At 35.4% G+C, this 21,852-nt stretch overlaps 1 protein-coding gene across 5 annotated transcripts in view; it reads right to left on the bottom strand.

Annotated features, from left to right (window-relative positions):
* LOC106876563 (diacylglycerol kinase theta) overlaps positions 1-21,852 on the bottom strand; it is a 158,920-nt gene that overhangs the window by 65,046 nt on the left and 72,022 nt on the right. For all 5 annotated transcript variants that reach the window (XM_089359024.1, XM_052971375.2, XM_052971374.2 and 2 more), the window contains 3 exons: positions 7,410-7,489; positions 3,668-3,770; positions 1,579-1,667 (listed from right to left, as the gene is read on the bottom strand). In XM_089359024.1, coding sequence (XP_089215150.1) covers positions 1,579-1,667; positions 3,668-3,770; positions 7,410-7,489 — 272 coding nt within the window. The remainder of the gene's footprint in view (positions 1-1,578; positions 1,668-3,667; positions 3,771-7,409; positions 7,490-21,852) is intronic.

The raw sequence follows: 21,852 nt of genomic DNA, 5'->3' as shown, positions 1-21,852 counted from the left end.
CTAGGTTCATCCGACCTTTGAACAGGTCTTGTTTTGAATCCTGCTGGGTTTCTAGCAACTCTCCTGATCAGGATAGCCTGGTGGGGGTGACAGTTTAGTTGCTGACAACCCGACCATGCAATAGGTTTTACTGGATTCCATGTTACCAGTAGTACTTATGAGAGCCTTGTAAGTGATATATATACATACATACATATATGCATACATATACACATACATATACATAAATACAAACATACTTACATATATATATACATGCATGCATGCACACACACACACACACACACACAAAGGACTTCTACCAAATTCACTCATAAGCAACTGATTGGCCCAGGGTTATATTAGAAGACACTTGCCCAAAGTGCTACACAGTGGCATTGGGACTTAAATCAAGAGCTTACAAAGAAAGCTCTTCAACCACAAAGCCATGCCTGCACCTAAAAAGTGTTGGCGTAACAACTAGAATGAGTACTTGTGCAGCTTAGTCAACACCATGAGCAACTGTTGCACCCTGAAATCATAAATGTTTGGTATTAATAGTGTTAGATTAATGTTGGAATAAAGACAGGTGTTACTACTAGCAGCAGACATATCTTGAAATTATAAATAAATGAAGAACTGGAGGATTATTTTGAGAGGAATTCTTTGATGAAATGAAAATGAAGAATCTAAATGTCAGAGTTTATGAGGTGGCACTCTGACAAAGCAAAAAACAATTGGTACAACCAGTAGTTTGTAGTTCTATATATTAACGACCGAACACATCATTTGGAAAATAATAGATCACACAACAACTACGATCCACTTGGAAATCAATAGTTAAGTCAGTCTTAACATATTTCACACAAAGAGCATTAAAAAGTCATTAGTCAATGAATTATAATTTCATTTTCTCAGACATGGGAGACAACTTTCAACATGCTTCAGTTACACTTGGACCTCATCAGTAAAACATAATCTCCCTCTACAAATTGAAGTAGTAAGGAATAAATCACTTGGTAAGCATACACTGTGAATTAGTTAACCCCTCACTAATAGCTATGTTTACAGGTTTGCTGGGTCTATACACTCTTGATATATTACGGTAAAGTATGATTGGTTGTCAAAGGAATTATTAGATGCCAGATGCTATATTTCACAAGTTTCACATCAATATTGCAGCAGTGTTGCAGCTATATTCCAGCTACATTATAGCTTATTACAGCTATATTGCATCAATATTACAGCTATATTACATCAATATTACAGCTATATTACATCAATATTACATCAATATTACAGCTATATTGCATCAATATTACAACTATATTACATCAATATTACAGCTATATTACAACTATATTGCATCAATATTACAACTATATTACATCAATATTACAGCTATATTACAACTATATTACATCAATATTACAGCTATATTACAGCTATATTACAATAGTTTTTCAGCAGTATTAGTTATATTAAAACAGTATGACAGCTATATTAGAGCAGTATTACAAAAAGAAGTGGTGGTGGTGGTGGGGGGGTGGGAGATTGACAGATGGAGAAGAGAGTAAACGGAGAGAGAGAAATACTCACCAGATCTCTTTGTGGAATATATGTTGCACATTCTTTACAATCACTCACAACAAAATCTTGACAATCAATATGTGCATAATATTCACAAACTGAAAAATACATATTTTACAAGAATCAGAGTCTGGAATTCAATAAATATTCAAGTCAATTTTATAACAGTTGTAGAATATTAGTTTTTATTTTGTTTAGTTGATTGATACATCATTTACAAATGTTTAACGTAAACCATGAGGAAAAAAACAACTATTTTTTGGTCTGGTGAGGGTTAATTACATCCAAAGTAATACTTAGAGAGAACTGGTAGAATTAACTGGAGCTGCAACCCAAATTCAAAGACTCTGTAGTTATGAGTCAGTGCTAATAATACAGAGTGTGGCAGAAAAAACCTCTTATATTTTACATGGCTATTGGTGAGGTGCTAATGAAGATAGGCAGGCTGTAATGGTGCCTTCATTTGGCTAATGTTTCATCATGTTTTTTTTTTCAGTAATCATCATGGTTTGAACTAGCGTACACTGTGCCTTTGCTGTAGAAACATATATGAGGAATGGTGATTCTGAAGTTTTCTTTACTGTACTCTGTAGTATATAATAATATAGATGTTACAAATATCAAATTTAATTTTATATATATATATATATATATATATATATATATATATATATATATGAAATGTGTAAATTATATATTGAAACTTATATTATGCAACAGGCATGTACATTTAGTAAACGATGACTTGAGGTTAATGTATTTATAATTGTGTGCTTAAAAGAAGCAAATATCTTTTGAGAAATTAAACAACAACATCTGCCTGAAAAATTATATTACACATGAATTTTCAGGTTAAAAAAGAGTAGGTATCTTTGATACATTTTTTGCATGCCAAATCTCAGCTAAAAATAATTTTGGAACGAGTTAGTGAGAAGATAATCTTTAGTCTCAGCAGAAAAGTGATCATGATCCTCTGTATTAATAAGTTCTATATCATATACACAGACATTTGATATGGAAAGCATTTTAATTATAAAGTTATATGCTACAAAGCTCCATCATAGAATCTGCTTTAATCTATCTCAAAATGACAGGATCCTTGCTACCTGAAATTTTGAACAGTTTAAGTTACTAAAATAATTCCTTCACATTTTAGGACAAGAATGTCTAACGAGAAAGTCTGCTCATTATGTAAACCCTATATTATTCAACTCTGCTTTTTTTCTCAACCAAAGGAGGAAGGATGGGATGGACAGATGGATGGATACAGACAGATAAAAACATGTGTCTAAGGCAATATACAGCATCACAAGTACTGTAGATTTAACATATATCTAAGAGCAATTAAAAGTTATATCAAAATTATGGGTTAATTTGAAGTAAGATTCAAAATAAAGACTGAATAAAACTGATAACATTAAATAGACAATGAAACAAATTCTCGAAACTTGTTCCTTTTTATGTCTGTTTTTCCATGCTAGCATGAGTTGGACAAATTCTTACTGAGGTATTGTTTAACAGTTTGATGCCATTCCTGTTATAACGCTTGTTTTTCAAGTAATGGATCTTTTTATTCTACTCATCTTCAAGTGAAATCAAGTGCGGAGCAGGAGGAAGATTTGTTGCCTGGGAATGTTAACATGGCACCATTTCTTGCCCAGCGCTTTTATGCAAGGATGCTGCAGGATGTAAACATTAAGACAGACAGACACACACACAATGATAGGCTTTTATACAGTTTGTCTGCCAATTCCTCTTAAAAAGCATTGGTTGGCTCAATGATACAATAATTTTAATAGAAAGAATGTGTGTGTGTGTGTGTGTGTGTGTTAACTGCTATAAAGGTTGTAAATGTTGACAAAAATCTAGTGATCTTTGAATGATGTCCTTTCAACTGTATAGATTTTTTAAACTTTTTTCTACAGCATACGACATATTACAAAGAAATTAAGATTTTATCATTCTATTTTCGCAACATGACATATTTTACATCACAGGAATCTGTTGTTAATGACTTTTATATACTTTATAAGTCAACCAAAGTTTATGAGAAAGAACCAAGAAACGGAGACAAAAAAGAAATCACTGTAAAACTTACTCTCACACCGTATTCCAAGACTGTCTTCCAGTCTTTTGCGACAGACATTGCAAAACTTTCTCTTGAAGTGCCCAGGTTCTGACCAGCAGTGGGCAACAGGGTTCTATAGGAAAGAGAGAGATAAAAAAACAAACAAATAAACAAATATATGTATAAAAGAAATGTTTTTAATCAGAAGCAGAATGTCTAAGTACATAAAACAGCAACAAATCCATTAGTGGAACTTGAACCAAGTATCTAATGCCAACAGGATGACCAAGTTATTGATTACTGTGACCCCGCAATCTCACACCTCTAACGACTATAATTATATTATTTCTGCTACCCTAAGAGCATTTATCATATCGTTTCTGATCACATTATACATATAACAGAAAGTTCTAGAAAGAATAGTCGGTATATTGTAAAGACTAGAAGAATTCAAGCACTAATTATTATATAATTACTTATATTCAAATTAGCTTAATAATGAATACAGTACGTGATTATATGCAAATATGATTATTTAAATTTGGGGATGGTCATGTTGCCAATGAAAACACAAGCACTATATATTTGGTGTTCACTTGCTTCAGCTTTATTTTATATTAATTGTATTTCAGCCAGAGTTCTTTGGTCACACTTCTGTGACCTCATCAGAAGTGTGACTGCTGTTGTAAATGGTGCAGTGAGGTCACTGCTGTGATGTAGCAAGATTATTATTAATGTAATGATGAGGTCATTATTGTGGGGCAAAGAGGTTATTTTTGTAACATGATGCAGTGAGGTCATTGTTGTGATGTAGAGACACTGTGTTAGTGAGATTGTTGTTGTTGTTGTGCTGGTGTAGAGAAGTCATGTGATGTGTGGGCACATGATATAGCAAGGCCATGGCATAAGGAGGTCATTACCACACAGCCACACTTGTGCTTCTTAAACAGACAGACAGACAGGCATTTGGCTGCTGAAATATGGATATGAAGACATTGTGAGGAGATGCCAAACTGTCTTAACCTATCCATTAAAACAAGATACTCCTCCTCTAGCCGAACAATTATTCTGGGCTGATGAAGGGAAATAACCCAGAAATCGTGATACACAGATATTGTTTTGAGCTGAGTGGGGGTGCTAGATTCCCTTGTTTGAAAATATAAGGACACAGATCATGTCGTATAGCCAGCTGGAGACGATGTCTGCTGGGGCTAAATTACAGCAACATTAGTCCTAAACCAGGAATGCCATGTTATGTTGGCAAACAATCTTTACTACAAGATACTCCTCTTTAATCACTCATTCTGTTACACTCTTTCCCATTACATGCTGTTACATAAGGCAGTATGTATGTAGTGGGCTGAAATACACCACCCGAAGGCTACTTTCAACTCTCCCCACTGTCACCACCAGCACCACTACCATCTTTGAAGGGTTTCAACTGAGAAATGAGATGAAGCAAAGCTGACATCAAGAAATACCCATCCTACCATTATCACTACACACCTCTCGTTTGATGCTGCTGAAAGGTCTCTGAAGTTCAGTTGCACAACCCAACACGGCTGGAATAAGAGTACATGCCAAAAATATCAGGATATTCTTAGTGAGGAAACTATATCAAATATAAATAGGTTCTGAGGAAGGTGTTGACATTCTTTAGATGTTAATGTTTCTAATTACCTCCTCAACTGAAAAAAATCATTCCACCATTTATACAAGGAAGCAATTAGCCTAATGAAGTTTACATTAGAACTGACAACTTTCATCTTACAGGTCTGATCATCAGGATGATATGAAATTAATAGCTATGACTAATTCCTCTTTTCAACAAGCGAAGCTATAAAAGATCTCACTGGCTGAATAAGGGCAAAGAGAAATAGAGTACTCATAAACCAGAACTACTACTGTTACTACTACAAGAAGAAGCAACAGCAGCAGTGCAGCCATTGCCAAGTAAAGAACTGCTCTACATAGTTTAAAGAATTAAAAAATCATTGAACTTTGCCCAGCCTATTCTTGGGTTGGGTGAAGTTCAGAGTGTAATGAAGGGCCTCACCTTGAGAGTGAAAGGCAGATTGTATGATGCCTGTGTAAGAACAGCTCTGCTACATGGCAGTGAGACATGAGCTGTGACTACAGAGGACATGCAAAGGCTTGAAAGAAATGAAACCAGTATGCTTTGCTGGATGGGTAATGTCAGTGGGCATACAGGACTGGGTGTAAGTGATTTGAGAAAAGAACTGGGTATAGAGGGCATCAGGTGTAATATGCAAGAGAGAAGACTGTGCTTGTACGGTCATCATGTAATGTGTATGAATGAAGAGAGTTGCATCAAGAGGTGCTGATCTCTAAGTGCAGAGGAAGCATGTGGAAGGGGTAGACCCAGGAAGACATGGAACGAAGTGGTGAGAAAGGATCTACAAACGTTGGGACTCAGAGAAGGGATGACAAGGGACCAAGATTCTTGGTGGTTTGCTGTGCTTGAAAACATTGGTCAAGCAAAGTAAAAGCATGGTTGACCTTGCATACAGGCTTGTCCCTTGCAACCCTCTCCAGCTGGACATCCCTAATTTTGCAGGCTCAAAGGTGCTGGTGCCATGTACACAGCAGCCAGTCCACGGGCATCCAGCCATAGAAACCATGCTAAAACAGACATGAAGCCTGAACAGCCCTTCAGCTGGTCAGCTCCTGTCAAACCATCCAACCCATGCCAGCATGGAAAACAGACATTAAATTGATGATGAACAGAATGACGACAAATTGAGAACAACTGGTAAGAATAATGGACTGATGTCATGATACAGGAGTGAGATATTATGTGCTGCAGATCTAACTTATCATGGTATGTAATGGATGTTAACCTTTTTCATGTCAAACCATCTGAGATTACTTTTGGTTCTATAACATTAACTTCCTGTTTTAAAGTGATCTAAATTACACAACGGTTCCATCAAAATTTCATGGTAATTTGTTCCAAATACCAACTTAATAATGGCAAAGTTATTTTAACAAAATCCTCCATTATTTTCAAAATTCATGATAACAAAGGCTCTGTGTTCTAACTCTTTCATTATCATAATTCTATTGAAATACATTGCTTTTGTTTCAATTACTTTTGAAAATAAGGAAGAATGGAGTAAAATAATTGAGTCATTATTAAACTAGTATTTCAAACATAAATTAACAAGAAATTTTGATGGAAGGTTTCAATTTAGATCACTTTAAAACTAGAAATTGGTGTCATACAAGCAGCAAGGGCGCAGTCTCAGGTAGGTTTGTATCAGCAGGTTTAAATAGAAATATGATATGAATATCCTAGACAAATGTTGGATATACAATTAATGAAGTAGAGGTAAAATCAATGTGTTTACACGACATACTTCACCAGACTCCAAAACATCCTCTCAACAACTCCTACCGAATGTCCTGTCTCAATCATTACTCTTTATAAGAGTTCAGCTAGTCCATTCTTCCAATCTCCAAGGGGTGTCAATGACCCTCGCCACAACAACAAACATCAAAAGATGATGAAAGGGCATGGCCAGGTGGTTCAGAAGCTTATTTTGCAATCATGTGATTTTGGGTTCAGTCCCATTGTTCAGTAATGTCTTTTCTTATAGCCCTGAGCCAACTAGTGCTTCATGAATGAATATGGTCGATGAGCTATTATTCCTGAGCCATTCCTATTCTTCTCATCTTAGCCCCTGCCCAACTGATAGGTAAAGGTGCGTCTTATAAGCTATGAAATATAGTAAATAAAAAGTAGACTTACTTTGATCAAATTTGTGGCAATGCTTGAACAGGCTGAGACAACTGTTTTCAGACATCTATCATGGACCACAAAATTGCACACTGTCAAACAAAAGAAATAAGAGATTGTATTTTACAACAACAAAAGGAAACAAAATATTTGCAAACAGATTTCTATAATAATAATAATAATAATAATAATAATAATAATATTAATAATAATAAAAATTCAAGAAAATAACAGGAAAAAAAATGACCTAGGAAATTTGATGCTGTTCTTATTTGTTTCATACTCATTTAATAATTAAAAACATTTTATAAGAGAAAATAATAATTATACAAGTAGATTGTACTTTCTAAATTGATAAACATGGACAGTTTCCTTCTGGAAAATGAATAATTTTTCAGAAAATATAAATTGTTCTTTTCCAGAAATATGGCTGAAATATTGCTGGTTAAAATTTCCGAAACAATGAAGATGTAAATATATGATTTATTTGCATCATTGATATTAATACAGGTACGGTACCATATAAAAGCATGCAAGAAAGAACAGTGAAATGATGTATAAACACACATACACACAAATATATAAATATACATTACGTATATATATATATATATATATATATATATATATATATACACACACACATTTATATGCACAAATCTACATGCATAATGTATATGTATATATACCCAAACAAACACGCATATGATTTCGAGAGAAAGTCAGTCAATAAGAATAATTGAATATGAAATTAGTTGATCACAACTGATGTTACAATGTGGTAATTATATTGATATTTTGTAAATAATTCAGACCTTTCATGGTTCACAAAGAAGCAATCAGTCAAAACATTTTATCAGCAACTAATAAGACAACTTACTACTAACTTCTCACTTTACATTCAATTATTTTAGTGTCAGAAACTATTTGGAGCCATTACTATCATCATCATAGTTATCATCATTAATATTCTCATTATCAGAGAGGTTGTTGTTTTAATTATCATTGTTGTTAAGGTGGCAGAAATCATGAAGTAAAAAGTAAATACCTTTAGCTTCATTCCTCAACATTTTAAGTTCAAACCTAGCCAGAATCAACTACCTTTCATGCACCCAAGAATGATGAATTAAGCAATAGTGGTATACAAGAGTTAATTTGGATAAACTTTCCTTTCATTTCACAAAGTCATCTCAGCTTATGTAAGAAATTATTGATTTCTACAGATTGTGTAATTTCTGCCAACCCACTGTCTTGTCTACCAATTCTGCCAATCCATTGTTTTGCTACTCTGCCAATTCTGTAAATCCACTTCCCTGCCAACCCAAACCCATTGCCCTATGCACTTATAACAAAGGCCTGAAAAGTGGCAGAAATAGCAAAATAGTCTAAGAACGGCTACACAGCTTTCAGCATTTGTATCCCTTTACAATCTTAGCTCAAATCCGGACAGACTTAATTTGAATCATCGACTTTCTGGAATAAAAACCCTCCACAAAACTAGTGTCATTGTCATCACCATCATTGTTTTAACATCCACTTTTGCATGCCTGCATGAGTCAGACAGAATTTATTGAGGCAGATTTTGCACAGTCACATGACCTTCTTGTCACCAAACTACAGCTGTTTCCAAGAATAGCCAGACATGTTTTTCATAGAAGACTGGAAATCAGCAGCATCATTTTTATATTGGGGACACTTGTTTTACAACCATCACATCAAGACATGGTGTACACACACACACGCAACAGGCTTCTTTCAGTTTCCACCTACCAAATACACTCACAAAACTTTGGTTAACAAGTGCCATGATAAAAAAAATTTTGTCCAAGATGCCATGTAGTGGAACTGAACTTGAAACCACATGATTGGGAAGCAAGCTTCTTAACCACACAGCCAGGCCCACAGTAGGGATAATAAGAGGATGGATGGGTGAACCAGACGGGATAAAGACTATCAATGCAGAAGAGGAGAAACTATTGAAGAATGGAGAAGAAGATGCAGTGACTGTAGAATATTGAATGAGACACACTCAATACCTCAGTGTGGGGGAAAATTGTGCAGAGCCGAAGTAGCTTCTAACTCTGAAGACAAGACCTAGCCCCTAACATATAGGTTTTGGCTATGTTATAGATATCATAACAGGATTCCAATAACATAGATGATAATGACAACGATGATGATGATGTCCAGTAGAAACATCAGAGACTGCACAGGACAACATTATTATCATCATCATCATCATAATCAAACTGGTCATACATGGAATTTTGATATTTATGAAATGTTTCTACAGAATGGTCTAGTGTTGGCACTGATTGACGTATGCTAGAGTTATCAGCTGTTTTATCTCTACATTAGAAGCAGCAGCAGCAGTGTCTGTCAATCAGGAATTGTCAGCTGGTCTATCTACTTTATGACAAAGATATCTGCAGTAATAGTAGCAGTAGTGTCTATCATAACTAGGAGAAGTCTTTATCTAGATTTTAGATTTTCCTTATTTGGTTTTGTTGTCTTTGTACTAGTTTTGTTTTTATAATACTAAGATTCTAACATCAACATTTCATTTTTGTATTTGGTTTGCAAGATTCTTGAAATGAACACATGAGTTGAAACAGATTTTGAATGCAGAACAGTGATCAGGTTCTTATACTTGAAAGGTTGTACATCAAAAGGAACTTTTAATAAGATGAAAGAAGTTTATGGTGACGATGCACCATCATATGACGTAGTCAAGCAGAGTGGAAACTGTTCCTATTCTTGGACGACCACATTCCGCCATTGATGACGATGCCATCCATAAAGTAGAAGCCACCATTTTGGAGGATCGCTGCATAACTATTCGGCAAGTAGCCCAAGAAGTGAAGATAAGTGTAGGGTCCATGGGAAAAAAATCATTCACGACCATTTGCACATGTGGAAGTTGTGCAAATGTTCCTCTGTTCAGGCACGCCTGGTTCACTTGCCTCTCCTCCTCCTCCTTCAGCCTTTCCTCTCACCTCAGTAATTCCCTCTCTACACTTATCTCTTCAGCAGTTATCAATAAGCCTGTCATTAGCATCAATTATTTGGTCTTGGAGGCCAGGGGTACAGCAATTGTGCTTTCAAGACCAAACCGATAATAAAATGATGAAAAATAAACTAAAAAAATCTAAGAGAAATGCAACTATGGTGAGATAATTAAAGAGAAAAACTTCTAATTACGTAGCAGAGGGACCATTTATAGATATAAATTAATAGAAATATTAATTATTAATTGATATGAGAAAAGAGGTGGGAATTTTTTAGCATAATCATTGAAATATTTACAAACCCGCAGAGTAAAGTAATAATGTTGTGAAATCATTGACTACATTGGGATTTCTGAGCACTAAGGGAGTTGAGTAACACCAAGGCACCCAGGAGAGAACTAAATAAGACAACAATAGTGATTGCAGTTCAACAACAGACAATATTGAGTTCAGTTGCCATATTTCTCATGAGTCAAGAGGGAAAGGTCTTATTTTATAGGGGGTGGACAGTAATAAGTAGTGGCATGTTTTTGGTGTCCAGCATCTGTCAGTCATCATCATCACAATCATCATCATCATTCAATGTCTGTTTTTCATGCTGGCATGGATTGGACGGTTCAACAGTGGCTAGTCAAGCGCTCCATATTTTGCTTTAGCATGGGGTTTCCATGACTACTTTCTCTTCCTAATGATAACTTGCAAGACATGACAACTCAACTGAGGAGGAGGGAATAGTATAGGGGTGGGTGGCTTTATGCTGGATGATGAGAGGTTAAGGTGTGACTAAGGGACAGAAATGGGTCTAAAAATATTGGTTGCCAGAAGACTACTTATTACTGTCCACCCCCTATAAAATAAGACCTTTCCCTCTTGACTCATGAGAAATATGGCAACTGAACTCAATATTGTCTATTGTTGAACTGCAATCACTATTGTTGTCTTATTTAGTTCTCTCCTGGGTGCCTTGGTGTTACTCAACTCCCTTAGTGCTCAGAAATCCCAATGTAGTCAATGATTTCACAACATTATTACTTTACTCTGCGGGTTTGTAAATATTTCAATGATTATGCTAAAAAATTCCCACCTCTTTTCTCATATCAATTAATAATTAATATTTCTATTAATTTATATCTATAAATTGTCCCTCTGCTATGTAATTAGAAGTTTTTTGCTTTAATTATCTCACCATAGTTGCATTTCTCTTAGATTTTTTTAGTTTATTTTTCATCATTTTATTATCGGTTTGGTCTTGAAAGCACAATTGCTGTACCCCTGGCCTCCAAGACCAAATAATTGATGCTAATGACAGGCTTATTGATAACTGCTGAAGAGATAAGTGTAGAGAGGGAATTACTGAGGTGAGAGGAAAGGCTGAAGGAGGAGGAGGAGAGGCAAGTGAACCAGGCGTGCCTGTATGGGAGTGTGACAGGTGAGTGTCAGATGGATGGTGGGAGATGCAATGGTGAAATTCATTCAAAAGACACATCTGTATGTGTGTATATATATATATATATATATATATATATAAAACACTTGCTGGATTTTTAATTCTACACATTTTCATGCCAATGGTTTTAGGTGAATTTTCATAATAAAGATTTTTCTATGATCATCTTCCAGAGTAAAAAAACAAGTACACACACTACATCTTTAGAATATGATGAGGATAAATGTTGAATAGTATCTCTTTAGACAGAATGTCCTACCAGTGATCCATCTGGTCACACTGCTTGCATGGATCCCTCTGACTCTCTGTTGCCATCCAATTCTATTAATTTAATTTGGGAGCTGGGTCATAACGAATATTTTATTAGCTGATTACACAACCATGGACACTACCCCCATGAATGCATTGCAGTTACTCCCTTGATAGAACTTGGTGATTCTGACCATTGATCTTCTAGGATTCCTCTGCTTAGTGTCAATGTAAGAAGCACCGTTGGCTCAGTTGAACTCCTCCTCTGCCAATTCACAATCCACCAAGCAGCAGTCCCATGACTTTCCCATATCCCAGGCAGGGTTGCTGAATGGGTTCTAAATCTTGTCAAAGGGCAGCTTGTAACAATGCAGGGCATGATCATTGCTCCATGAAGCATTTTCAAAATACCTACATACTTATTTAGCAATAATGGCAGGCAGAAAATAACACCATTTGGGGAGAATTTTCTGAAAATGTCTGGTTCAGTGATCTTTAAGACAATTATTATAGAAACTGACATCTAATAACAGATGAAAAATTTATATTTTAATTACGAAGTAGTAGCATCTCTCCAGGTCTCTTTATTATCGTTGACACAAGTTTTTTTTTATACCCAATTATGAATGTTAATTCAAATAGAGCAAAATTCTTCAAGTTAAAAACGTGTGAGTTTATCACAAGCGTATCTGACCATCTAAGTTTAAGTTAAAGATGCAGGAGTATGATTTATTCAAGCAAGTTAAGAGTTTTAACTTAATAATTCAGTTTTAACATTTCATTTGGTTTGTGCTTCTTTTAGCACAGAAGGAGCAATTATTATTATTATTATTATTATTATTATTATTATCATCTCTCTAGTCTATTCTCTCCTTTCTACACATAGGCATGTGTCAATATTCAATCAGACAAGAGATAACAATGCCACTCTGTCCAGATGGTGGTATTCCCTGTCTTTCCCACCATCCTGATAACAATGGGCCATCCACCATTAGTCTATGAGGTTAACATGATAATTCACTCTTGGTACGAAAGACAGTCTCAGACTACCACTGTAAGGGAAACAACCGTACATCAATTCTCCAAGAGATATGCAGCTAAGGCTCCTCTTTGATAACTGAGATGATACAGAGTAGAGGAGATGCTTTAATCCAGGCAGAGAGTCTCTCTAGATGAAATGTGGCCATTCTGTGCTGTGAAAGGGAAATAATAGATCTAAGATGGAAGAGAGTGTTTATTCTTGTTGGGGACAACTCACTAATGCCATTGCTTTAATAAAATACACCCAAATGGGAAAAAAAAAATAAAGGACAAGCAAAACATAAGAAGGAAAACAACAAAGGAGACATGGATTCCAGAACTTTCAGTTTAGGCAACTCACCCAAAAGAACAATAACTGATTCAAAATATTGACACAGAGTTGTGATGAGTCTATTCCTGCTGCAGACATCATCACTTGTGCCATCAGTCAATAGAGTAAAGTGGTTGGTGAGAGGAATGGAATAAAATCCATACCAAAAATATGAAAACTTGACAAACAGCAAAAATGGTTGAATTTTTGTGCTCTTGTGTATTCCAGATGTGAAAGACCATGATGAAAGGTGAAATTTCATCAAATTATACAAGCAATGAAAAGCAGTCATAAAACAATGAGATGATGATGATGATGTTAATAATAGCCTCAAGATTGACCAATGCTGAAGCTAACTCTCTTTAAAACCAAACTGGATATAATAAGGCCTAAGAAAAACCTGGTTTACATTAATAGTTAATCCCTTGCTTAACAGCTGACAGGCAATCATTTTTGTTTTTTGTTTTGTTTTGACAAAAGGTTCATATTCTTTAAATCCTATTCTAGGAATGAAGTTCTGTCAGATCCAGTCTTTAAAAAAAAAAAAACAGTCAGTAAAGTGATTGAATGAAGAGAGACAATCAGATCAACTTGCAATATTAATATTCTTCCTATAAATAACTTTGTCCCATAAGACAATCGTTGCAGAAGTCATTTTGGAGAAAAAGACATACAAAAAAAAAAGGAAAACTGAAGAATTATGTGGAAAATGAAGAGTGTCTTTGAATATGGTATTTGATAGTTAAAGATAAAAGGGGAATAGGGACAGTAGTCTCTGACAAAAAATATAATTACAAACAATAACATAAATAAATAAATAAAAAGTAAATTCTCTCAGATTCTATAAATTTTTGTTAACATGGAATTTATGGAACTGATTATAACATGGAACTGATGACTGATTATATCTACTGAAAGAATTTTTAAAAATAGAAACTAAAAATCATTGAGTTGCAAACAGATACTGAAATAGTGGGATTTTTAAAGAAAATAAAATGAATGTTTATTGTTAATGTTTCCATGTTTGGGTCTCCCTGGAGTAAAACAAAGATTTTATTTTGTTATAATTTATGATAGAAAGTGTAATTATATCATCATCATCATCACCACCACTATTTAACATCCGCTTTTCCATGTTCCCATGGTTCAGACGGATTTTGTTGTGGCAGATTTTCTAGCTGGATGTCCTTCCTGTTGGCAACCCCCATCTGCTTCCAAACAATGAAATTTATCCCCATGGCAGGATTTTCATAGAAGACTGAAAATGAACCACTTCATTTGTATGATGATAATGCTCATTTACAAACATCACATGAACTCTAGACAAGAGTACACATAAACACACATACACACAACAAGTTTCTTTCAGTTTCCGTCTACCAAATCGACTCACAAAGCTTTGGTTGTCCCAGGCTAAAGAAGACACTTGTCCAAGGTGCTGTGGAGTGGGACTGAATCCAAGACAACATGGCTGAGAAGCAAGTTTCTTGAAGCCACACAGCTATGCCTGTGCTTATACTTAGGGTTTAATTAGACCCCTGCTTGACTGACAATCACCATTTAAATAAGATAAATATTGTCGATTAATTATCTTATTGCTAATGTTTCTAATCCTGTGGAGTAACAAGGACTCAAAAAAGACTGACAGGAATATTGCATGATATTTGGGAATCTTTCCGATTACAGCCAGCAAACACACAAAGATTAGGGGGAAATATGAATTCACTCACACAAACATAGATAGATATACATAAGGACTTTAACCCAAATGGATTTACGCAGGATTGCACATAAAAACTTACACTCATGGATCTATGCAGGATTGCACCCAAGGAAGGAATATCCCATACTTGAGGATATTCCAGAAACAGCCGTAAGATTTTAAATTTCTTTCTGTAATAATATTGTATACGACTTGAGATGTTTGCCTTGCCTTAATGTTTGATGTCCTCTTTAACAATTATATATCCGCTACATTGGAAATCTACAATGGCTCCATAACTACCATCTCAGCTATAACCTTGGAGCCCCAGTAATCCGTTACAGCACTTACCTAGCATATCTGATCGTTTAGATTACCTGTGAACAAAATCCCTATAGTTTGTAGATAAATACTGATATAGTTTACTGAAACAATATTTATTTCTCAACTCATATTTCATGCCAACCTCATCTTCAAGGAAAGCTGTCACAACTCATTTGGGTCGTATATTTGCAGTTGGTGTGTGTGTGTGTGTGTGTGTGTGTGTGTGTGTGTGCGACGTGGTCTCTTCCTGGTATCTGTTTATTGGTTGGTTTATGCATTTGCTGATTGGCTGTTACTTTGTTGCGTCACCTCTGCTTATTTTTTTGGTGAATGTTGTGTATTTGTCTGATATTAGTTGATGAGGAAATTGTAGCTTCAACTTGTTTTATTTATCTGTTAATCCTAAATAAGGTTATTTTGGTATGTTTTTTTATATAAAATATCCTTTTATGTGTATACTGTGTTTGTAAATAGTGATATTATGGTGGGGGCTGTTATCATCATCATCGAAAATCCATTTTCCATGCTGGCATGGGGTGGAGAGTTTGACAGGAGTGAAAAGGCCGCGAGTCACACCAAGCCCCTCTGTCTGTTTGGTGTCGTTTCTCTAGCTGGATGTCTTTCCTAACACCAACCATTTTCACACAGTCCTTTAACTCATTGCATCTTGTTAAATTGTTCAACCCATACCAGAATGAAGAATGAACATTAAATGATGATGAATATGAAGGCAATGATGAATGTAATTTGAGGGAGGTTTGGCTGCTATTTCTAGCAGGTCGTGTGACCCCACCCCCACCCCATAGAGCAGGCACGGGCAACTTTTTTTGGGGGAAGGGAACCACATGAGACATGGCTCATCATTAGGCCGGCTGTACTGTAACTAAAAAAAATTCAAGCTTATTTTCTTGGGTTGGCATACCATTTAGAAAGTCCTGTAAGCCGCGATAGGCCATGGCTGCCAGAGAGGCTGTTTTGTTGGTTGATGCATTTTAGGGGGATTTTTATTTATTAATTTGCTTTTCATTCCTGTAGAGTTGATAAAATAAACACCAGCTTAGTTCTAAGGTCAATTTAATTAAGACCACCCTGCCCCAAAATTTTTGGCCTTGTGCCTAATATAAGAAATCGTCATCATCATCATCATCATTATGTACTATAATATTGGCCAAAGAATTTGAAATTCTTCCTACCCACTTATATTTTATTATATCTCCAGGTTTTCTGGCAATTATGGTAAATGTGTATAGCAGCATCACAATAACACTGGAATATGGTTGAAGGTTGCAATGTTGAAGATAGCAACATTGTTTATTGTTCCTCGTGTTGGATAGAAAAGTTATTCATAGCAAACATACAATAGTCTAGTTTTTTTTTTTTTTTAAACAACCCAATCTAAGAGGAATGGTAAATTGGTCAACTCTTCCAATACTGAACATAGAAAAAATGTAAATATCAAAATATTTGTGTCTGTGAAAAAGTCAAATTTGAAAGTAAAATGATAAAGGAAGACGTTATTTTCTAAGAATTGAAAAAAAAAAAGGAAATACCAGAAAAAGTAGAAGAAAAACTAGAAAGTTTTCCAAAGGGTTAGAGGAAGAGTTGTAATTAGTATAATTAGTATATATAAAGACCATAGAGATGATTATTATTACTACTACTACTACTACATACTACTACTACTACTACTACAATGAACATTTGAGCTGTGAGTTGAAGTGGTGTCTGTGTTCCAACTGATAGGATATTTATAACCAAGAATATTATCAAGACAACTATTTTACTACAGTTTTCATGTTGTAAGGAAGAAAATAGTAAAAGACTTCAATGCTTTGTAGGATAGCAACCACAATGGATGGAGGAAACAAATGGTCTTTGGCAGAGTACCATTACTGAATGCAGAAAATTCATCTGGAATATTTCAGGCCTTCATCTAATTTGGGGTGGGTGGGATTGCTTAAAAAATACTTGCATAAGACTGGTCCCTAAAGGGAACTTTTATATGATGGTAACATGTTCTTTTTCCCTATCGCCATCGGGCAAAGTTGTTTTTGAAGAGTTCAAAATCTGAAAGAACGATCATAGGCCAAATCTCCCAGACAAAAAGCCAAAGTGATGGACAGAGAACAGAATCACTAGACCATCTGAATAATGGCCTTGGTCTGTGTGAATAAGAAAATTATACAGAAACTCAATACCGTGTACTTGACATAAACAATGGGTGCAGCAGTATTTTTGACAGAGAACCAGGATAATAGACCATCATCATCATTTTAGCAACAACTTTTCTCGACTTGCATATCCAGAGATTCTCGGTATAGTAAATGCTTAGTAGTGCTGAAATAATCCAAACTTAGATTCCGATGTCTTTAAGAGGGACTAATTCCATGGGATAAAGAGTTGTTATAAGAGGAATCAAAGTGAGAAAATATGGAGGCAATTATACAGCTAAACAAATTAAGTATAACATCTTGATATATATATATATATATATATATATATATATATATCAATGCCAAGACCATCATCTCAATGTGATCAATGCCAGGACCGTCTGACTGGCTCCTGTGCTGGTGACACATAAAAAGCATCCACTACACTCTCGAAGTGGTTGGCATTAGGAAGGGCGTCCAGCTGTAGAAACATTGCCAGATCAGATTGGAGCCAGGTGCAGCCGCTCTCCAGACCTCAGTCAACCCATGCCAGCATGGAGAGTGAATGTTAAAAGATGATGATGATGATGAAACATATAAACAGAAAGAAAGATTGAAAATTTCCAGTCAATGAATGTTTAAGCATAAATATACAGATATTTTTATGTTTTTTATAGACCAAACTTACACAGAATATAAACAACAAAGAAAATTAAAGGGGAAGAAGTAAGGTATTACATGTCCAACAGCTGTTGAACTTGCAATACCTTACCCCCTCCCCATTAATTTTCTCTGTCGTTTGTCTGTGTGTACATTTGATCTATTAATATATAAATGTCTATATGTTTATACTTACATATTCATCGTTTGAAAGTCTTCAGTCTTTGCTTTCTTACTATTTGCATGCACACATATTTTGTATATCAACTCCAAGCTGTTTATCTGCATAATTGCCTCTCCCTCTCTCTCTTTCTATATATATATATATATATATCACCATCATCGTTTAACATCCGCTTTCCATGCTGGCATGGGCTGGACGGTCGGTTTGACTGAGGACTGGTGAGCCAGAAGGCTACACCAGGCTCCAATCTGATCTGGCAAAGTTTCTACAACTGGATGCCCTTCCTAACACCAACCACTCCGAGAGTGTAGTGGGTGCTTTTTACATGCCACTGGCACGGAAGCCAGTCAGGCGGCACTGGCATCGACCACGCTTGAATGGTGCCTTTTACATGCCAAAGATTGAAGCTATGTTTTCAAGAATCTCCCATGCGTATATATCATGGCATATCATTCCTACAATCAGTTCAAAGAATAGTGACACAGTGCACAGAGGTGTCTCCAATTAAATTCCCTGCTGATAATCTAAGCAACCTCTCTGGTTGGTAAGTGGTGGGTAGCTAAAAGACGCAAGCTCAAAGATCTGAGGAGTCATCTGACTTGTTCAAAACAAGTGACTTCTGAGAGGCCCAACATAATTGCCAGGCTCTCTCCCATTACTTGGTCCTCTGTACCCAGCTACTAAGCTCTCCACAGATTGCCAGCAGTTTGTGAATGTATTAGAGGGAGACACATCTGCAGACATAGGTATTTATTAGTAAATGGGGAAGATAATGAGGCATATGTATGTATTCTTTTACTCGTTTCAGTCATTTGACTGTGGCCATGCTGGAGCACTGCCTTTAGTCAAGTAAATCTACCTCAGGACTTATTCTTTGTAAACCTAGTACTTATTCTATTGGTCTCTTTTGCCGAACCACTAAGTTATGGGGACGAAAACACACCGACATCAGTTGTCAAGCGATGCTGAGGGGGACAAACACAGACACACAAACATGCACACACACACGTATATTATATATATATATATATATATATATATATATATATATATATATATATATGACGAGCTTCTTTCAGTTTCCATCTACCAAATCCACTCACAAGGCTATAGTAGAAAACACTTGCCCAAGATGCAACGCAAGGGACTGAACCCGGAACTACGTGGTTGAGAAGCAAGCTACTTACCACACAGCCATGCCTGTGCCTATGTGCATATGTTAAGTAGGTATAATTATGTGAGTATTTAATAACTAAACATATATTAAAATGTTTACAAGAACTTAGTGTACATTAGTATGTGTATTAAATAAGTATGTATAAAATAACTAAGTGGTATATTTAAGCTGCCTTTGCATAATAACCAGCTATACATGTATGTTAAATAAGATAAATATTAGGATGTATTTATGATAACTAGACATATTGTTATGTGTGTATATGTCAAATAGGTAAATATTAGTATGCGTGTATTATTAAATATGTATATAGTAATATTTGCATATGATAATTAGATACATATTTAACATACTTGTATATGACAACTGCACATATATAATTAGCATATGTATATTACAACCATGTGAATATTTAACATGCCTGTGTAGGATAATTAGGTATATATAAGCAATGAGATTTCTGAGCCAGTGAAGAGAATATAGATTTGAAGTATTTGGTAGAAAGAGACCAAGGTTAAGTTGAGGTAGACAAACACATACCTTACAAAAATAATAATTCTTGTAAGACAAACACTTTATGAAGAGAAGATCTGGTTGAAATTAAAATGAATGCAGGAGATTCTATTTCTTGTGAGTAATGGTAGCTATTACCTAAGATTCTTCAACAGATTTTACATCACCATCATATAAGTGAAGTAGCTTGCATCCAGTTTTCTGTGGAAAATACGTCTGACCAAGGGGAAATATTACCCTGAGGTAAACAAATGAGGGTTGGTTACAGGAAGGGTGTCTAGTTGTAGAAATCTCCATTTGACCCATGCAAGTATGGAAAAGTGGATGTTAAAACGGTAATGGTAATTTCCACTGTACTATGACCTTTGCTGTATGGAGTCAACATGAAAACCAAGTCATCATTATACATCTCACATCTCCTTTATATAAAGCATCAATTCATTTATGTCGAGGACAACTTGATTAACCATGTGTAAATTATAATGCAAATAGAGAATTTGAGAATCCTTCTATGACATCCTTCTCACACACAAATTGGCACTGCAAAACACTGGTCTTCCTCTTTTAGGCCAGAAAATACTTCAGCCATGATCTTGCTCTCTGACCCTCTACAAAGCCCAACTATGAGCTATAAGGGATTACTGCCTTACACTAGAAAATTACTATTTGTAAATCTCACAACGAGTGGATTTGGAAGTTGGAAACCAAGTATAATCTCTTGTCAATTCTGTTGTACATAGGAAGCTAGTGAAACATCTGAGTATAATCCACAGATCCAGTACACTCCAGATATTTAAGTCTTCATCTTGTTGACAATCACTCTGCATGCTCTGGCATAAAGTAGTTCAACCTTTTGTTCCAATTAATTGTGAAAACAATGAAAAAATATTAGTAAAATTAGTTTGTTTCTATTAAGCTGGTGTCTGAAGTAAAAATGTGAAATTTTAACGGAGGGTTTTAATTTAGATCTCTTAAAAAGGGAAGGTTCATATCAGAGAACCAGGAGTAGTGTTGGACAGGTTGGTATGAAAAGAGTTAACAAGAGAGAATCCATAATGCAGCTTGGGTTTGTTGCCTTTCCTCTAAGGTCCAGTTGAGTTTGTATGTCTGTAACTCTAACGATGGCCAGAGTGAAGGCAATGCCAAGTGAAGGCACAACAGTCATCACATGTCAGCATCTTTTCGGAGGCAACAACAAGCAACTATTCTTTAAACAATTTCTTACAGTCTTGAAGAGGAAACAAAAATATATTGTGGAAATAAATATGAGTATAAGTTCGAAAAGAAGACAGAATGGCCACGGCTAGAACAAAACAGTCATATGGTGGGCATGAAAATATATTTTAAAGATTTTGGTAACAAAAGGAAATGTTGAAAGGAACCACGAGAGTATTGGTAAATATGCAATAATTCAAATCAATAACTTTCATATATTTCTACCAACACTCAGTATATATTTATTTGTTGCATTTTATGCCATTTAGTAAAGGAAAGTTCTGCTATGTTTATTGTTTAGCATTGAGACTATGAAAGTCAAGACTCCTTCCAGAAGAAGCAGAATAATTGGTCAATGTCTCATTGTTGGAGCATAATTCGATTGCTATGTTATTGTTATTTACATGAGACATAGTACTAAAATTCATTTATAAGATTATTTAGGTCAGCTCAACAACAAAACTGACCCACT

Source organism: Octopus bimaculoides, chromosome 10, assembly GCF_046866305.1.
Source record: "Octopus bimaculoides isolate indiv1 chromosome 10, ASM4686630v1, whole genome shotgun sequence".
Taxonomy (NCBI): domain Eukaryota; kingdom Metazoa; phylum Mollusca; class Cephalopoda; order Octopoda; family Octopodidae; genus Octopus; species Octopus bimaculoides.
The sequence above is the reverse complement of the archived record's forward strand: the minus strand, read 5'-3'. Positions and strand labels throughout refer to the sequence as shown.